Source organism: Nelumbo lutea, chromosome 2, assembly GCF_056320005.1.
Source record: "Nelumbo lutea isolate HS-2025 chromosome 2, American lotus-T2T, whole genome shotgun sequence".
NCBI classification, from domain to species: Eukaryota; Viridiplantae; Streptophyta; class Magnoliopsida; order Proteales; family Nelumbonaceae; genus Nelumbo; species Nelumbo lutea.
In genome coordinates, this window is record NC_142685.1 from 112061878 (window position 1) to 112082395 (window position 20518).

The 20518-nt window shown below is 37.5% G+C and overlaps 2 protein-coding genes across 4 annotated transcripts; both read right to left on the bottom strand.

The window, feature by feature from the left end:
- Window positions 1-270: 270 nt before the first annotated feature.
- Window positions 271-6759, bottom strand: CLPR1 (CLP protease proteolytic subunit 1). Its single transcript, XM_088967940.1, has 9 exons — window positions 6349-6759; window positions 3527-3642; window positions 2526-2729; window positions 2286-2390; window positions 2101-2163; window positions 1749-1860; window positions 1086-1147; window positions 836-1018; window positions 271-703 (listed from the first exon to the last, which is right to left on the bottom strand). Exons 1-9 carry the CDS (start codon window positions 6599-6601, stop codon window positions 617-619), a joined length of 1185 nt encoding a protein of 394 aa, XP_088824066.1. The 5' UTR covers window positions 6602-6759; the 3' UTR covers window positions 271-616.
- Window positions 6760-8591: 1832 nt separating this feature from the next.
- Window positions 8592-19403, bottom strand: LOC148872835 (dirigent protein 22-like). 3 transcript variants are annotated; one of them, XR_016106717.1, is made up of 3 exons: window positions 17087-17225; window positions 16954-16988; window positions 8977-9115 (listed from the first exon to the last, which is right to left on the bottom strand). XR_016106717.1 is itself a non-coding variant. In XM_088967942.1 (2 exons), the coding sequence occupies exons 1-2, from the start codon at window positions 19267-19269 to the stop codon at window positions 9086-9088; spliced, it is 573 nt and encodes a 190-aa protein (XP_088824068.1). In that variant the 5' UTR covers window positions 19270-19403; the 3' UTR covers window positions 8592-9085. The 3 variants fall into 3 exon arrangements, 2 of the variants coding, with proteins under 2 accessions (XP_088824068.1, XP_088824067.1); XM_088967942.1 differs by lacking the exons at window positions 16954-16988; window positions 17087-17225 and adding an exon at window positions 18727-19403 and having other exon boundaries at window positions 8592-9115; XM_088967941.1 differs by lacking the exons at window positions 8977-9115; window positions 16954-16988; window positions 17087-17225 and adding an exon at window positions 18541-19403.
- Between the last annotated feature and the right edge of the window lie 1115 nt (window positions 19404-20518).

Here is a 20518-nt window from a genome sequence, read left to right on the forward strand (position 1 = left end):
TTACAGCCGGTGAAGAAATGCTGGGTAGATCACATAAAAGTTAAAATCATCCATGGTCATGGCGTTTTTTTTTTCACTCTTCTCTGTAACCACTGGTAATCAAATCAACGATATAATTTATGCTTATGGTTGGTAAAATTCATTTCCATAACCTTCAGTTGTAACTGTTGAAATGGTGACGATATGAGGGTAATAGTTGGACTTATAATCCAATTTTTTTATACAAAAAAATTAAAAAATAAAAACCAATTTATGTGAGAGAGAACTGAGTGAGATGTAAGCATTTTAATTTTCAATAGGCCTTTAATCACTTCCTTTTTTTGGTAAAGCATATAATACCCAATTAAGGCATACAAGTACGTACCATCCTCCACCTCCACTTCAAGTTAAGCAGGCAGGCACTGTAGTCTGATAATGGTAGACTTGTCTTCTTTCAGGTATTGGCATTTGTGGCCTTTGAGCATCGAACTGAGTATGAGTATGTGTAATAATGCACCAAACAAGAAGGTAGATGCCCAGCGAAAGCCTCTATTGCCCACTCCATATATAACATAAAAAACAAGAGAAAAAAATCAACTGTTCAACCTTTCTGGGATATTCATACATTACTCTGCATCTACCTAAATCCAGAGGGTGCTGCTTGTGGCCCAGCTCCTGCTGCTCTCCTCATGGCTTTTGACTGAGCTAGCATTTCGTCATAATTCTGATCAGGAATGAAAAAAACAATTGTGAAGGGCATGGAAGCAAGTAGGCGATCAAGAAACAAGAAAAGATGAAGAATATGGAAGCATGCTACTTAAAATGAAAATAAAAGGTTAAGTGTGTGTTTGTTTACTCGTTTCTCATAAGCAACATCCCTAGAGTCAATTATTTTATCTGCAATACCATAGGCAATGGCCTCTTGTGCCTGGAAATATTTGGGTCGTTGGATATCCTTCTCAATTTCCTCCTTCGGTTTCCCAATTCCTTTTGCTAACAGCTCGATGTAGTAATCTGTGTTTGCTTGTAGCTCTTTTGCCTGGAGAAAATACAGCTTAGGAAACAACCCACATATAAGTGAATCAAATTCAAGTGCCGGTGAGCACCTTAATCCACATATCAATGACTGCCCCACTTGATTTATTGACTTTTGGCAGATAGAGTTTTGCTGCAACACAAGATTACATTGTCAGATGCTGAGAATTGTAGATTTATGGCAAGCCCTACACACTGACTAGGCATGTGATCAGATAATTAATTCCAAGCATTCAGATCAATAGGACTTGGGGCATAGTCTACAAAAGTCAAAACAACTTTTACATGTTTATCTCGCTAGTCTGTCTGTCATATCTAGGGTTTAATCTGATTGTTGTATAAAAGAAAGCCATTACCCAATCTAGGTCCCAGTTATCTGGAGTCTTGGCTCTTGGGTAGGGTGGATGAGATACAGAACTAACCTACGGCAATTTTTTTGCATAAAGTGGACATTCTCAGACTTGAACCAGCATTCTCATGCTTGTAAGCCTGAGATTTTACCATTACACCAAGAAATGGTCCCTCCAATAACCGGATGGATGACTAAAAGGTTTATCAATATGTTCATATATATATGTCTGGCTGATCCAATCTCCAGGTTACAAATACAAACAACAAAATTGGTTTAGAGATCATATTGTCAATGCTTTCAATACGTAACAACACAATTTTTTGTCATAAAAGGATTTATATAAAAAATATAAATTCTAGAAATAATGACAGATCTATCTTACTGGAGGCATTTGGCTGTAGAGCACGGTAACCCTTGGCTCCAAGTGATAGCAGCATTGCTGCTTGTCCATATGCCATGCCACAGTTCACTGTATAAACTTTTGATTTGCAGTACTGTAGACAAAAAAGAAGATACAAAGATAACATCAGGAAAGACATGACAAATTATCAGGCCCCAGGTTGCAACTACATGTCTAGCGTCCCAAAAAATAAGACACCTTGTAAAATTGGAGGTCACCATGTCTCTTCTTTAAATGAGAGGTTAGGCTTTTACCTACTATTTGACGCTGCTACATGATAGAAATTCCTAATAAAAGCAGTTAATAGGCCATATAACTAAGTGAGAATTCTTACAGCCATGGTGTCAGCAATTGCGTATGCCTCCGTTTCAGATCCAACAGTCTCCATCTTCTCATTCTGCAAGTAACAAGCAATAAAACAATAATGGAGAAATTGCACCCTATATCATATACCATAAATGTTTCTATATATTAACTTAGGTGGTTAAAAGTACAGGGATGTTTGATTCTAGAGCCGACCTGTGTCCCAGATGAATTAATATATAAATATATGGGCTTTGATGGGTTATCATAATCCAACCACATGAGCTGAGCAACAAGAAGTTCAGTTACTGCCGGAACAATCTGTAATCAACCAAGAGCAAATATCAAAATGACACAGATCAAGAGCTACAGAATAAAGTAGGATCCATGGTGAGAAAAAAGGAATCAAAATGATGAAGACAAAGTACAAAATATAGAGCTACAACAGGATCTTACAGGCATGCCAAGATAGCAAATCCGAGCATCTAATAGTAAAGATGGCAAATCTGGAGGAGCAGATCTGGGTCTTCCATATCCTCTGGCTCCTCCACGGTACATGCTCACACTCATACTATACCTGGAAGGACCCCCATCCTTCATGCCTGACAGACTCCACATTCCTCCTTGATCCAAATAATTCCTGGCAGATGAAATGCTTTCCTGTCACATTTTCCTTAGAGCATTAGATTCCTCTAAAATTCTGCAGCAAATAAAAGATGGCTGCTGTGTTCAGTTGGTCCAAATTATAGCAACAAACAAGCAGGTATTAACATGATTTGAAGATCCCAGGGCCCAGTGTACCAATAAATACTTCCAAATCCAGCACTAGATGCACCATGGAAATAATTATTGGCCTAGACTCCAGCTGGTCCAATTTGAGCAGCCATTTCTTGTTTATGACATAGCCTGAAAGAAAGCTAACTGAACTACAAACTGTATGATAATAGTGAATCCCTTCCTGTTTCCACAATAACATAGGATCCTCCTGGACAATGAAGGACATTTCTAATGGATGGAGTGTGTATCTGATACTTGTTGGAAACTGATGCTCCACAAATTTGTTGTTGATAATTCTGTATTTTCTTTTCCTTTTCTTTCATCATTTGACAGGCATGTGCAAATTTAAGATATAAATAAAGTTATTTCTTCCTATGGAAAATCCCTAGGTGGTGAAGATGAGTATTTGTATATACTTATGCTCTTTTCTGTAGGTATATGGGTGCCAAACTTACAAATATTCTATTGTTTAACAGTAAAAGACCAATGTATAGGAGACCCTGGATCTATGTTTTTCCAGCCACAAAAGTAAGGTGTTTCAACAAGTTTCAGATTAAGGCCCTGATTTAGTTCAACTTTACTCCAGTCTTAGTTTCCTTGTAACCAAATATTGTCACCATTCTTTACATCCCTCAAACATTGATATGAAAATAGTACAAAAAATACGAGAAAGAGAAAACCTCTGTGACTTTCTCTGCTTGTCGACTGATGGGGCTGTCTTCCGTCATGAACATGTCCATTTGTGAAGCAGTTAAGCCATAAAGATATTTGGGAGCATTTTTGTAATTGTCCATTACTGTGAAATAAAAATATGAGAGAAACTAAGATAAAACTGAACAAAAAACTGTTAAAAATTCAGATTGCATGAGCAGGTGAACTAAATGAAACCGATATGACAAACAACATATTGAAGTTCATCCGGTCTAGCAGGAAACAAGAGATTCTTATTGGATCTTAAGGTTAGAAATTCTATAGATGTCAAGGAACTATACTAATCCAGTCCACGATATAAAATACTCTATGACTCGGATAAACATGCCAATTGTATATTGACCTTGCGCACCTTTAAGAGAAATTTGATTGCAAAATCAAGATAAGATACGCATCCCAAAATGCTTTGCAATGAGCAATACAGTACCAGGTAAATTTCTCATAGTGAAATTTTACAAAGTAAGGAGAAGGTGTCCTTGACATTAGTTATTAATAAACCAATTGTACTGAAAAGGAAATGTCACATATTACATGCTTCTGGACTCATCTTACCTCAGGTTAATCATATTTAGATGACCAAATCGGTTGCTTCGTCAAAGGCAACTGTGCATCTAAGCCAAGAAACTGTTTTCATTGAGAATTCTGAACGAATTCAAAGACCATAAAACCATGGTCACATTATTGATAAGATGCTAACATATATAATGCTGTATCATAGCGTTCAAGGCGCAAAGGCGAGGCTAGGCGACAAGTTTCCTTGTTGCCTAGGCAATGGATTTTTTTATGTAGAAAATATGGATCCTAGGGTAGTTCCCTTGGTACCATAACCATATTTCCTTAATAATTATTCAGAATTTTCATAAGAAAAGTGTAGAGTTCATGTTGAAGTATGGAAAATCAACAAATTCATGAGAAGAAAAAGAAGAAAGAAAAGAAAATTCAAAAAATATAGGGGCTGAACCCTTATTTTTGTTATAGGAAAAGAAGAAAAGAAAATGTGTTGATTAGACAAAATTTTAAGTTCTTCTTTACTTATTGGTTCAGGTTTTAAAGTCTTTGGGGGTTCAATACAGCATTTAGCAATGTTTATATTGATTAAACCCTAACAAATAAGAAAATAATAAAAATAAATTAGTATATAAACACACAAAATGAATATTTTAGTTTAGTAGTGTCTATTTTATAATTATAATGTCAAAAAATAAAGAATAAAAAGTATTTTATAATACATAGTACAAAACTGATTACTGATTAGGCGAGGCGAGCCTCAAAGGGCGCCTTGTCGCCTAGGCATCGCTATGACAACTATGTGCTGTACAATGCTTTGGTTAGAAATCAGGTGGAAGTTGATTCAGCCAAAGGAGTTCGGGGAAAACCAGTTCCTCCAAGAGTGGAGGCTTTTACTTGGTTGGTGTCAATGGATAGAATTCTCAATTCTTACTCAAGACAAGTTGAAAAAGAGAGAATTTCACTTCCCAAATAGATGTGTTTTATGTCTATCTGAGGAAGAGAATATTTTTCATTTGCTGGTTTGCTTATGTGAAAGGAATTTGGGCCTACTTCAAGCTGTTCAGAGTGGCCGGATGGTCGCCTAATGGGTCTACTAAGATCTTTGAAAGCTGGCCAAGAGTGCACGGGAACATTAAAACAAAAATCCTTTGGAGCTGCATTCCATTTGATGTTTGTTGGGAGGTATGGAAGGAGAGAAATAAAAGAATTTTTTTAGTGGAAGATGAAGAGCAATGAAGAGTTAGAGGGAATCATCAGTTCAAAGATCATTGGATGGGTTTTAATCCTTCCAGAATTTGAATGACTCAAAAAAGAAGACTTTGGTTCGGAATTTGAATGTTTGATCATTGTCTTTTGTCATTTTTGGAGCCATTTATGTATGTTGATTGGTGATTCCTTGTCAATAAATTTTCTTCTTTATTTATCTTCCAAAAAAACAAATAAATAAGGTTCTTTAATACTGAACCAAACTGTCAAACCAGATGCATAGAATGGTGAGGCAATTAGATAGAGATCTCAAAAGTTACAAATGAATGAGCCTGCATAAGTTCTGAGGTGGGCATAATTTAACAAACATGGATATTGGGGAACATGATGCAAGAGTTGACTGTCCTGCAAAGCTGAGAAAAACCAAGTAGAAAGCTAACCAGGTACGGTTGTTCAACCTTGCCTTAGATGTTCTCAGTTCATTATATGGAATTGGGAAATACCTCTTAAGTGGTTCAGGACACAGGAAGAAAGAAGTGCTATACTTCAATATTAAAACAGTGATCATTTCAGTTCCTTTTTGCTCTCTTTCCATGGAAGTTTAACTGTGGTCTTGGATTAACATTAATTTTCTGAAATAAGGATTCAAATCTTAAATAGTGGCTTTAAAAACTCAAAGAGATTCAAACGAAAGTGGGAGGAAGCTGAATATGATTTTTTTTCCTTTAATTTGTTAATATTATTATAATTATTTATTTACCGGGTTGGGGCCGTCGGGCTATGATGGCTTAGGTTTTCAACTTATAGTCGATTTTATTTTTCTTTCTCAATGGTTAGGGTGGTTCGGTTGGTTTAGGAGCTATTCAGTTAGTATTTATGTCCACCAGAACTGGACTAGATGTATCAGGAAAAACTAGCAGAGAAATAAGCAACTCCACAATTTCTCATCCAAAATAATTGAATCAATCTCCAGAAACAGAATTATCAGGGAAAAAAACAAAGAAGAAGAAGCGAAGAAACCCCATGTACCAGAATTGCAAATAGATATGAAGAAAGGGCATGAATGAAGACTCACATCCGTCTTTGAGGTTCTCTTCTCTGAACCTTTTAGGTATGTGGTCGAACGAGGTCGAAGCAGTGGGAGGAGTAAATCTCCGGACTGTCGTTCTTCTGAAATTGGGAAGGGAAGGAGAAGGAAGTAAGTGCTTCGTGCCAGAAACGAAAGAAGTCTTGATGAATCCATTCCCAGAACCCACTTCTCGGCTTCGCGAATCGGTTACGGTAGACGAGAGTGGTGCAGCTACGGAGGGGATTAGAGACGTCGCCATGGCTTTGCTTTGCTTCGGCTCAACAACAGTAATCAGAATGAATCTCCCGGTCACGAGGATATCAAAAGAACGGAGGGCTTTTCCAATGAGCGGCTGCACTGGAAACCGGATCTCCTGCAAGCAAAAAACTCTCCTCACATCGCATCTAGCCGCACATAAAGAATATCTCCCTATAATCCCTTACATTATATTAAATTAATAGCGAGATGTTCCTATCGTACGAATGGATTCCATGCTTTCAAAGTATTTGCAAAGTTTTTGGTTGTAGGAAATCTCTGCCGATTGGAACAGCCAACAAAACGTTACCAATAGACCAACCAGTTTATGCAGCCGCACGTTGGGAACATCTCATAAAAGATATTCCCAGCTCAAAGGCTGAACGATTTTTGCCGGTTTGATCACCCATGCCAAATAAGTGAGACCATGATATCTGAACTTTTTAGCCAATAATAATAATAATAATAATAATAATAATAATAATAATAATAATCCTCAAAACCTTTATCGACTATTTCGGGTCTACATGAATTCTGTGCAACGGATGTCATGCAAGCAAAAACTATGTAGGCACTGTGAAAGGATAGGAATTCAAATGGACATTAGTAATAATTTTCCATGAATTTAATATATATATATATATATATATATATATATATATATATGAGATATTTCTAATGTGTGGTTAGATCTTATGTGAATAGAGTTTTGCGGGACTCAAATCCTATTTTGTCATTTTATTATGTCTAATGTTATATCCTTCGTCAAATTATCATCACTTAAATCATTTTTTACTATTTTTACCGACGACATTTTTGGTCTACCATAAGCCTTCTAAAATTTTCAACTTACAATGGATCTCTTTTTTGGTAGGCTCTTCCAGGAACTGAATGAAATTAGCCTCGAACTGGTCTTGAACTGATCTTATCCGATCTGTTATAGGGTAAGATCTAGTTCCAAATTCTTAAAATCGATTGTCACATAGGCCAGTTCCAGGGTCTAAGGGTTTACTCTACCTGAACTGACCCAATGGATCGGTCTTGGTGGAATCAATCTTGGTGAAACCTGCCTTAGAATTAAACTTGTCTTGAAATAAATACCAAAATACTTTTTTTATTGTAAATAAGATAAACTTATTTAAGCAACGAAAGAACATAAATATACATAGAGCAGAAAACCCCTAGGAGATTTAACGATCAGTTTGCAGGGGTTCAAAAAGAGTTTGTTTTTCTTGTCTAATGCGAGCTTTATTTGCTAGGAGATGAGCTCCAATGTTTTCAGATCTTTTTACATGGGATATACTAAAATTTACAAAAAGAGATATTATTCATTTGATTTCTTCGATTATGCCTTCCATGAAGGACAACAACCCTTGTGTGAGACGGGATCTGCTCCTCACATGCACATCCACCATGCATAGGGTACATCTCCTGTGAATAATGATTTAAAAATATGAGAGATGTTCCCAATGCACGGTAGGATGTGTGTGCGAGACGCCCTCCGTGAGGAGCAGATCTGGTCTCCCCTTGTGTAGCTTATATCCCGCAACTGCCTTAAGCTTCTAAGACATTAATTGGTGTTGTGGTTTTGCATGGTTCTCCTTCTACAAAGATAAGTGATATTCAAGGAAAACAAATTTTCTGTGGACCTACATAAATCTGAAAAAGAAATATCCCCTCTCAAAATCCAAAAAATGATGGGACCCTCTTTGTAGAAAAATAAAAAAAATAGAGAATTTGTAGGAAAATGCAGAAATTACAACAATTTAACAGAAAATTCAAAAAATGCATGAAAATATCAGGAATTTTTTAGAAATTGCAAAAGTTGCAAGAAAATGCAGAAATTACAACGATTTTGCATAAAATTATAGAAATTACAGAATTTTTGTAGGAAATTGCAGAAAATTGCAAGAAAATTGCAAGAAAATCAGAAAATGCAGAAATTACAATAAATTTGGCATAAAATTCAGAAAATTGCATGAAAATACTAGAAATTTTGCAAAAAAATAGAAAAACATAAAAAGTTTGCAGGGAAAATGCAGAAATTACAATAGTATCCAATGAGTTTAACCAAACTTGGATGAGAGAGTTGTCCTAGAAATATAACCTCTGCCTACAAACCTGCCAAGTTCCTAGCAGAACTGAAAGAGAAATAATCTCCAAAGAATAGTAGAGAAAAATAGAGAAATAATCTCCAAAGACAAAAGTACCATCCATTCTCTGTGGCCCTGAAAACTATTACCCCCATCATGAACCTTGACTACTACTTGAAGGGGCTGAAGCCCCTTACTTAAATCCTCAGAAATGTATCCTCTATAAACACTTCCAAATCCTCCTCCACCCAACACATGATCTGGCCTAAATTTCTTTGTTATTATCTTTAGTTCATTGTAAGAGAATGCAATCAGTGGATTTGCAGCAAATTCACGTCGTAGGTCCTCAACCTCTTCAGGATTGGAAGGCAATTTCTGGCCATCTTTCCCTTCCTTCACTGATGGGTCTTGGTATTTTGGAGACTCTGAAAAGGCAGGATATAATTAGATAAAGAAATTGAAGAAAACATGGGATAAAAAGCACAATTCACTGTTTTTCTGAAAAAAAAAAACAAAGAAAAAAAAAGAGAAACAGATAACAGTCTCAAAGCAGATGAAAAACCAGAAAGAAAAAATAACAACTAAACATAAAAATCTTAGTTTGCTATTGTATTTAATAATTTATTCATTATAACCTTATCAGGTAAGATGGAGTCAATGTTCAATTACCTTCCATTGCTTGTGTATTTAATAATTATTACTCTACAGATTTGTTTTAGATCTGAATTGATATTGTCCGTACACATTAGGCCTACATTTCATTGTGAATTTTGTCCTACATCAAATGCATTATAAATTAACAACATAAAAATCTTAGTTTTTTTTTATGTATTTAATAATTTATTCATTATAACCTAATCAGGTAAGATGGAGTCAATGTTCAATTTGCTTCCATTGCTCTCTAGTGTGTTTCACAAATCCTGATTGATCAGATTTTTTTTTTTTTTTTGCTTCTTGATTGGTAAGATTTTTACCTTGTGAAAGTACAGGAGAGAGATTACTAGCCCAGTAGGTGATAAAATGAGGGATAACAAACCAAAATGGTTTGGATATATACATAGAAGACTGCCTGCTGCACCAATAAGAAGCAATCTGATGCAAGGGGCTGGAACCAAGATGAAACAGGATCAGGCGTAAAAGGACATTGGTTGAGGTAGTGAGAAATTATTTTGGGGCTTACAATTTAATAATGGTCAATGGATATGGCCCTTGATAGAATGGAATGACAAAACAGGATTAATGTAGCACAAACTTGTTCAAGCTACATAAGCCAAGTTGAAAACCACAGTGGATATTATTTTCCCCTGGACAGACTTTAGTAATCTTGAGTTCCTTAAAGTTGGAAGCATGGTCCTACTCTAGGTTCATTTCTACATTGTACAAGAATATACAACTCAAAGAAGGTGCTCATTTTACTGCATATTCCTTATTGTCTAAGTGTAATTTGATTTTTTCTAGGGATCTAGAAATGAAATTTATGCACCTTTTCACTGATACAATTAAGGCCTGAGGGAAGAGAGACAGAAAGATAGAGACAATCTAAACATGGTAAAATCTTGGGAATATATTGATAATTTCCCATGAATATCTAAGAAGGTTTGGCTGTCTTTGTTAAGGGCCGGCGAATAGGATCTCGTCACAGGTCGGTTAACGGGGAAAACTTCTTTTTCTCCCTTGTTTCTCCCTTTTCTCGAGGAACCTATCTTTAGCGCCTTTATGGTGATTTGTTAAAGAGATCACCAACTCTCCTCTGCTCTTTCTTGACTGAAATTCTGGATAGATTTATTGAATAACATATGCTCCTTAAATAGGAATTACAAGAGTCCTTAAGGAAACTTTCTAAAAAAAGAACTTTCTAAAAACATTAAGAGACTTTCTAAAAAGAGACTTTCTAAGAACATTAGGAAACTTATGAGACTTTCTAAAAAGAGACTTTCTAAAAACATTAGGAAACTTAAGAGACTTTCTAAAAAGAGACTTTCTAAAAACATTAGGAAACTTTCTAAAAGGAAACTTTCTAAAAGAAACATTAAGAAACTTTCTAAAAGACCTTGGAAGTAATAAAGCTACTGCCTAATTAAGAAACTGAATCTAACGCCCATTACTGCTGCTGTACTGCTGCTGTCTGCGGCTGCATCCACAATAGTCTTCAACAAAATATCTCTCAGCCTACAACATGAAATTGTTGTTGTTGATGATGGCGGTGCCATATGACCTTTCATAGACCAAGATAGAGTAATTTTACTGATACTTCCTATCCCACTTAAGTGGGATAAGACGGATGATAGTAATACCAAACACTAATTTTCAGTAAGATAGGTTTCACAAACTCTATTCTCCTAGATAAATTTATATTTGGAAATCTGTTGTTGAGATGCATAGAAATGAGTTTTCAATGTATAAACTAAAGCTAAAAATGCTATAACTATTAATACACAACTACTACCACTACTATAACATAAAACACAGCCTTAGAGCAGAATGAGAGAATAGGTAGGTGTTGCCAACCCACCTAAACGGGTTAGAACCATTGATACCCAGATACATGTGCGTGGGTGCTATATCATGTTGGATACTTCAAATTTTAGTGTAAATTTCATATATGTACTGTATCCAGGCATGTCCTTTCTGTGTTTGGATAAGATAGGTTGGGACAGGTTAGGATGTCATTTTTTTTTTTGATAAATTACAGAAGATTTTCATTAATCAAGTCAAACAGATTACAAAGCAACCATCATTAAAACAGGTACACTTTATATAACAGAAACAAATTCCCCACAGCCCTACCAAGAAATCTTTTCTACAAAATTACAACCCAGTCCAGGGCAACCCCACAGCAGAGAATCCCTCCCCACTCCATCTCTTGCTAAAGAATCTGCTAACATATTTGCGCTTCTAGGGATCCAATTGAATGAGGCATTCAGGGAGGACCCTAGTGAGACAACCATATTTGTTTCTGACCTTTCATCCAGCAAATAACACATGACAGTCTCCCTCCTCTATTACATCTCTTAACCCCCGTTGTTGCCACAATTTTAAACCCTGTATTAGAGCCATCAATTCCGCTCTCAAAGACTTCCCTTGTCCCACTGGGCCTGAAAAACTAAGCATGACAGTTCTGACAACACCCCCTACATCCAATAGCCCAGATTTCTTATACAACACCCATCAAAGTTAAACTTGATTTTCCCACAATCTGGTGGACTCCATTGCATCACTCTTACCTGTTTACTTCTTTGGAAACCCACCACTGTTTACCAGTCTCTAATCAATTATTAAAAGGTAAATCTTTAAATTTTGTTGTCACTAAATCCCAATGCACCACTCTTATCTTTGTGAGTTCTATCACCTCCTCCATCTGTTTGTACTTCCCAAACAATGTTGCATTTCTCTTATGAGTCTGCTCTCAAGACTGGTGGGGATGTGATGATTATCTAATTTTGCATTAGCAATCGCTAATTTACACAAATATTGGATTCATACATAAGCTGCTTTCCATAAACATAAGAACTATCCATTGGTGAGAAAGAAAAAAGAAATCTGGCATTCACATTTCTAAATCTTGGACAATCACCCCATAAAGTTTAGATAAATTTTATGGCTGGACAAAAAATATATATAGACAATCACCCCATAAAGTCATGTTGACCTACAAAGCTTCATCTTGGACACTTGCTCATTTCTTCCTTCTAACAACTAAAACCATCCAAACAAACATCTTACATTGACTGACAAGCAATCCATCCAAGTTCATATTCTCATAGAAATATTGCAAGTCTAACTTCAACTCTTGATTAACAGCATTTGACTAATTCAAGGTTGCATATCTAAGGCACAAACTAGTCGAATTTCTCAGATTTCTTTTCTAGGAAACAAAGTACCCTCTCTCCATAAATCAATCTCTCTCCCTATGTCAAGGAAAGACAAGTTAGTTGAAATTTGAGAAGCATCCCCAGTGGAGTGCTATCTGTTCTGTGTCATCTCCCTATTCCTCTTCCAGATGTTTGGTCCGCCTTTAGAACAACTTAACTTCTTTGGAGTGTTGGAAGAAGATAAGTGCTCTAATATATGTGACAATTGACCAAAAGCACAAGTCCCCAACTATGAGCTAACGAAGGAGGTTAAGAGGAGATTGTGATTTTGGTGCCCCCATAATCCAATATACTTCAACCCGGTACCCTGTAACTTACCACATAATACATATATACAGGTTATTAGGATCCACCATTGGAATAGTAAACCATAAGGCTGTGCAAGGGAAAATGACATGATTATAGTATCACATTTTTCAAGGATTTGATACCACTGAAGGGTCATTCTTGAATCACAAACTGAACCAGATCTGAACCAAAAGGAGTAGGGAGAGATAATACCTGATATAGAGAAACAATATCTCTCAATGGAGGTGTTCACGCCTAAGGAAATATCCAAAGACTGCTCCCACTAAAGATGGCGCAGTGTAGGGTGGAGCAGAATCAGTAGTGTTCTTCCAAAAGAACTTGGTCCTTCTCAAGAATCACCTGGATGGCTTGTGAATACAACTCCCACTAATCTTTTCTCCAAAAGATTAGAATCAAAATCCAATCTTGAATTTCTCCCAAGAACTGGAGATCGAACTGCTATAGGTGGCGGCTACAGGGAGGAAGCGACAAGAGAGTATTTGCAGGGTGCAGTTTCTCTCTTCTGTGATTTCAGCTCTGAAGACAAGGATGTAAGTGATTGCTTGCCTAAAGGCTACCGCCCCCTTCTTCTTTTGTTAAACCTAAAGGATCAGCTCCCAATCCTATCAGGAGCTCCTTATCCAAATCATATTCGGATCAGCCTTCTCTTTAGGTGATAAGGATAAACCCTTATCTTATCTGCAGATCATATCAGCCATCTCCTAATCTGATTAGGAGGCTTCCAGATCTAAATCTCATTTAGATCTGAAGGGATAAGAAACCCATCACATGGACGCCCAAAGATTGCGAAATAAGGGGGCGAATTTCAAAAATTTTTCTCTCCCTTCAACTGGGAATCGAATTCTCCATTTAGAAAATCATATTTTCAATTATCATTCTTGAATCACAAACTGAACCAGATCTGAACCAAAAGGAGTAGGGAAAGATAATACCTGATACAGAGAAACAATATCTCTCAATGGAGGTGTTCACGCCCAAGGAAGGATCCAAAGACTGTTCCCACTGAAGATGGCGCAGTGCAGGGTGGAGCAGAATCAACAGTGTTCTTCCAAAAGAACTTGATCCATCTCAAGAATCACCTGGATGGCTTGTGAATACAACTCCCACCAATTTTTTCTCTAAAAGATTAGAATAAAGATCTAATCTTGAATTTCTCCAAGAACTGGAGATCGAACTGCTATAGGTGGCGGCTACAGGGAGGAAGCGGCAAGAGAGTATTTGCAGGGTGCAGTTTCTCTCTTCTGTGATTTCAACTCTGAAGACAATGATGTAAGTGATTGCTTGCCTAAAGGCTGCCGCCCCCTTCTTTTGTTAAACCTAAAGGATCAGCTCCCAATCCTATCAGGAGCTCCTTATCCAAATCATATTCGGATCAGCCTTCTCTTTAGGTGATAAGGATAAACCCTTATCTTATTTGTAGATCAGATCAGCCATCTCCTAATCTAATTAGGAGGCTTCCGGATCTAAATCTCATTTAGATTTGAAGGGATAGGAAACCCATCACATGGACGCCTAAGGATTGCAGAATAAGGGGGCGAATTTCAAAAATTTTTCTCTCCCTTCAACTGGGAATCGAATTCCCCATTTAGAAAATCATATTTTCAATTATCATTCTTGAATCACAAACTGAACCAGATCTGAACCAAAAGGAGTAGGGAGAGATAATACCTGATACAGAGAAACAATATCTTTCAATGCCCAAGGAAGGATCCAAAGACTGTTCCCACTGAAAATAGCGCAGTGCAGGGTGGAGCAGAATCAGCAATGTTCTTCTAAAAGAACTTGATCCTTCTCAAGAATCACCTGGATGGCTTGTGAATACAACTCCCACTAATCTTTTCTCCAAAAGATTAGAATCAAAATCCAATCTTGAATTTCTCCCAAGAACTGGAGATCGAACTGCTATAGGTGGCGACTACAGGGAGGAAGCGGCAAGAGAGTATTTGTAGGGTGCAGTTTCTCTCTTCTGTGATTTCAACTCTGAAGACAAGGATGTAAGTGATTGCTTGCCTAAAGGCTGCCGCCCCCTTCTTCTTTTGTTAAACCTAAAGGATCAACTCCCAATCCTATCAGGAGCTGCTTATCCAAATCATATTCGGATCAGCCTTCTCTTTAGGTGATAAGGATAAACCCTTATCTTATCTGCAGATCAGATCAGTCATCTCCTAATCTGATTAGGAGGCTTCCAGATCTAAATCTCATTTAGATCTTGGACTCTCTAAGTGGATAGGGTCTGAGCCCAATCCTATTAGCTGATCCACCTCAGAATTCGCCCTTTAAATGACTAATCAAATTAGCCCAGTTCGAAATGGGCTTAAGGCCCATTAAGGTTACATATTCATTTAGCCTTCCAAACTGCTACCCAGTTAGGCTTCCTTGTATGGCGTGGGACCCAAACACATCAGCCACATGGGTTCGGCCCAGCCTTTGTAAAAAGGCCTGGCCGAATACACTGTTATGGACAATGCACCCCCTGAAACCCATCAGATGGGCTCTATGGGCCCAACACTTACCCTAAGTGGTCCATGGGCCAAGCCACATTGTAACACACAAAGACTGTGGGCAGATGCAAGATTAGCCCATCAGGTATTATCCTCAATGGTCTTACACTTAACCTCTCAGCCCATAATGATCATACACTGCCCGACAAGAGAGGACCTCTCCCTCGGCTGCAAGGAACAGTGTTGCACTCTCTCTGGTATGGATCCCAGGAATTAAAACATTTTGCAAATCATTTCGAAACCATAATATGTATACTTTTATATCTCATATAAAATATATTTTACAAAACAAATCTCAACGATTGAAATCGGCTGCCGGCAGTCTTGGATTCCATTAGTGAGAGTGCATCCCCGATCATTACCTTTGTCCGACAAAAGGGTTGATCCTATCACTATGACCACCCACTCAGATGAATTCTCAAACTGTCCCAATATACCCAGGTTTTGACCCCCACTAAGGATCTCACTGATTGGTACATCAAAGATAGCCCAATCTGACACCTAGTGCAGTATCATAATCGAGTCTAGGGGTTGGGTGTAACTTTCCAGTTTTGCCCATCAATTTCCAAGGTTTATGGCAATACTGAAAATCTGGTCTAGTTCAAATATTCAATTAATCCTACACTGTATGTGCCTAGAGTCTCACCCCGGTAGTTGAGACAAGCCACCCCAACTGACTTGGTGGCACCACAGTGTCAGCCTTGTCAAGATAAGTCTCCCCAGACCGATCCACTGGTTGTGAACATTCTAAACTAACACGAGTCTCATTAAGTGTCCAGTTTAAGGGTATCACACAGAAACATACCAAGGGAACATGAATCAAATATGCACAAAACTGTCTAACAACTAGGATCCACCATTGGAATAGTAAACCATAAGGTTGTGCAAGTGAAAATGACATGATTATAGTATCACATTTTTAGCTCTAAAATTTGGAAAAGAAAATTAATATACATAAAATCACCCTTATGTTTTCTTGAATTTTAGCAGCAGCCATCTTTAAACATGGCACCTACCAGATACCACTATTTTTTCATCGAATGCCTAGATTTTTCTTTACAAACCATAGCTTCTATACCTCCATAAGCAGCAGCTTTGAAATGCTTGTATCTGCTCTCTCTATTTTAAGCCTGAATGCACCCATATGCCATCCCTATTCTAATCAATACAGTCAAAGCCCTATTATATATACTATATCCCAGTTTATATAATTTTTCCTTCTTCGAGAAAGGTGAACTTCTCATATAATGGCTCTCTTCAAATGTTTCAGGTCCATGGGCATCAGGACATCTCATCAAAGAAGGTAAGCAACTAATGGCTATAAATATGGTATAATTTGATTAGAATAATAGCAGAAAATAGAAGGAAAAAAGAAAGAAGAAGATAGGAGAGAAGAAGAGGAAACTACCTTTTGAGCTCTATATAGTTCAGCCTATTAAATAGAACGAGCGGAATTTTCAGAGATTTACCTCTCGAAAGTAGAAAAATGAGAAAGGGAATTTAACTTGCCAAATTGCAATACAAAATCTGTTTCATCCTCTAATTTAAGGGATCATGAATCAGCTTCAAAATAAAACTTACCTTGCTATGGTCTGGTCGGGTTTGCAGTGAAAAAACTGGGGGGTAATGAAAAAAATAAAGTGTGAGAGAGAAGGAGAGGAAGAAGAAGAATAGTAAATAGGAAATAGGAGAGAAAAAATCAACGGTGATTTACCTTGTTGTTACAGTCGCCGGAGTTTCGGTTCTGAATTTCAGATCACTACTTCGAATTCCAGCTTCCGAATGAGGAAGTAATAGAGAGAGAGAGAGAGAGAGAGAGAGAGAGGAGTGTGGATTAGAAAGTTGGAATCGGGTAGGGAGAGGTTTGAGGGTTTTTTTGTCATTTTGATTTTTTTACGTGAAAGAGCGGAAATGACATTACGGTTCCGGGTGGTGGGTCAAGAATGGCCCATTTTCGAAAATGGAGGATTGCCATTCCGTCCGAAATGGAAATCGATTCTGATTCCGCTCAACCAAATGCATGGACCATTCCGATTTCGATTCCAGACTCCTATTACTGCGAACCAAACGGACTCTAATTATTATGTATTAAGAACATCTGGAAGTTTAAACAATGACAATTTGATATGCATTCACTGTCAAAGGCATGGATACTATGAACATTGTTACTATGAACATTGTTCCTATTTTTTTACCACTTCATTTATTTTTCTTTTTTTCTTTTGATTTATGATACTGATAATATTACATATGAGCTGACCCATCTAATTAATGTTAGACACCCCCTCTTTCACTGGTTTGGACTGGGGTTTGGTTTGCTTGTAAGAATTGGACTTGAAATCCTCCAGAATGGGGTTCAGGCCAAGAATCGGAGTGGAATCTGAATTGATTGGAATGGATCTTCATTCGGAAGGGAGGGGAGGGAATGCCATTCCACCAGGAATAGATTCCGATTCCACCCAACCAAATGGTTGCACATTCCGATTCCTGCAAGACAAGCGGATGGTTTGCCCAGCCAAACAAGCATAAGTTTTGGCCTGAATTGAGACAGATTGGGCATGGGAGTTTCAGCTGGGAATTGGTCTTTGTCATAACTCTCAGACTACACACCATTACTCGCCGGAGGTGGAGATGCCTTCTTCTTCTTTTCTTGGGGCTCTTACAAGTGTCTCGTTGACGCTATTCCTGACTTTCTCCCATTCAGAAATTTCAAAAAGAGCTATTTGACTGCAGATCCGGACTCCCATGTTGACAGGACACCGACGGGCGACACCCAATTTGGCCGTCGGTGTCATTTGATCAGTAAACAGCCGGGAGTCTCTTGGGTGTTTGTTTGCCGGCTCCCCATAGCTCACCATGTATTGAATTCCCATGTTGAGCTCCGGTCGTCTGAATATGGAATACATGCGAATAAGTAATTACAGTCTCCAAGCTGTTTGACAGCTCTGAATATGAAATGCTTTCTGTTTCTGACAAATTGATCTTTGTTTTGACCTTTGAAGGAGACTCATTCGTCTAATGGGTGCAAGGAACAGAGGCCCTTTTTTGTCAGAATCTGATCATTGAAACACGAACCCAACTCCTAAAGAAAATTCTTGGAAAGAATCGGACATAAAATGGAAAAACAAAATGATCAGCAATTTATGAAAACTGAGAAAGTTTAGGCTATTTATGATCCAATTGCTGCCATTTATTAATAAGCAAGTTTCAGCAGCTTTCATTGATAAAGTAATTTCATACAAATACAGTCTTAAGGCACAAATTGTCCTGCTGGAAATAGTGCAAATACAAATGTGGGAACAAAGAGAGAAACAAAGAAGATCAATAATGGAGGACATAGATATTATACTCAACGGTGGCATCTCCTGTTTTAGGATTGAAAGTATGAGTCCTGGCCTGAACATAGCCCCTAGCAAACCGGAACAGCCCACTTCCGCCTATCACCGGCATCTCTCTCACCTTTGTGAACGCTGCATTCCTCCCTAAAATGGTGATGGTGCTTCCGTTATACTTCCCTTCCATGAAAGCAAAGTTCATGGCCATTAATAAGCCCACCTCACTCTGTGACGACAAGGTGTAGAACCCCTGCGCTCGTCCGACAAGCTTAGAGCTCAACTCGGGTCCTTCTGTCAATGCATCATCAATCACAAACACTGTGCCAAACAAGGTGGCCGACGTGTTTGTAGTCGGTGCTGCGGCGACCTGGACGGCTGACGGATTGGAACCACTGACGACGTCATGCCAATACACTCGGAAGTGGCTTAACTTCTCCTTCTTGAGTCCTAGTGCTGCTGGACTTAGGACTCTAGAGAATCCATTAGGTTTTCCTCCAGCAATGGCCAAGATGAAGAAGAAAATGATGAACGGGAGAACAGACTTGAACAGACTGCTAGCCATGAGATCAAATCAAAAGGGTTTAGACGAGGCCAAGCAACAGAGTTGGAGAAAGGTCTCTCTGCCTGTATTTCTGTATTTTTTTGAAGTTCAGAAGAACTTCTGGAAAAGGAGTTGGTCGCTGGTCTTTTTCCAAAAAAAAAAAAAAAAAAGAGAGCAGAAAGTAGGTCCATAGGAAAACGCGTGATTGCTTTATGTTAACAGGAAACTATAATAATAATAATAATAATAATAATAATAATAATAATAATAATAATAATAATAATAATAATAATAGTAGTAGTATAGCTGGAACCAAGCTACTGTATCAGTAAAATAAGGTAGGATCATAACCTTGATCCCCTGTTTGCATAGGGGTCCGTTTGTTTGGCAGTCGGAATCAGAATTGGAATCTAAATTCTTAGTAATATACCATTCCACAGAATGAGAATATGATTCGAATTCCATGCAACCTAGTTGTAATAAGAATGGACCCATATTCTCATGAAGCAAATAGATTCAAAGTTTTTTTTTCACAAAAAAAAAAAAGTTGAAACTTGTTCAATATCTGAGAGAGAGACCCACCACTAGATAGATCCTCCATGAGAATGTACATGGAAGATAATCTGTCTGAACTCTGAAGTATTATTGCAGCTAAGTTTTTAGGGGGGACTGTTAGTGACTCAGTGGATCAGGTTTGAGTGGTATCCAAGTGACTAAAGTATATCCAGCCGTTATTATATATTCTTGGTTTGGAAACTGGTTCGTTAAGTGGGATTTGGTTTAGGCCCTATTTTTCTAAATGTATAAAGTCTATGCTCATATTTGGAAGTGCGTGTTATTAAGAGTTTATTGGAATAATCACTTATTTAAGGTGGTAAATTATTTAATTAATTTAGAGTTAAGGAGTCAGTTTTGATTTAATTTCTTCTCTTCATTCTATTCCTATTTCACATAACAATTTTTCATCCTAAAAGAACCTGTCATATGCTCGAAATAAGCCCTATATACGTATCTTTTAGAATATAAGCATGAAACTGGTAGGGGTGAGCAAAAAAAAAATGGAAAAACCAAATTGACCGAATCGGAAAATCGGTTAACTGTAACGATTGGTTCAGTTTTGGTTCGATGCTTTTAAAAATTAAAGGTACCGGTTTGGTTTCAGTTAATTTATATAGAAAACCGTAGTTAACAGAACCAACCGGATATATTTCTATAAATATATATACTTATGTATATTACATATTTTATATATTTTATATATTATAAATTA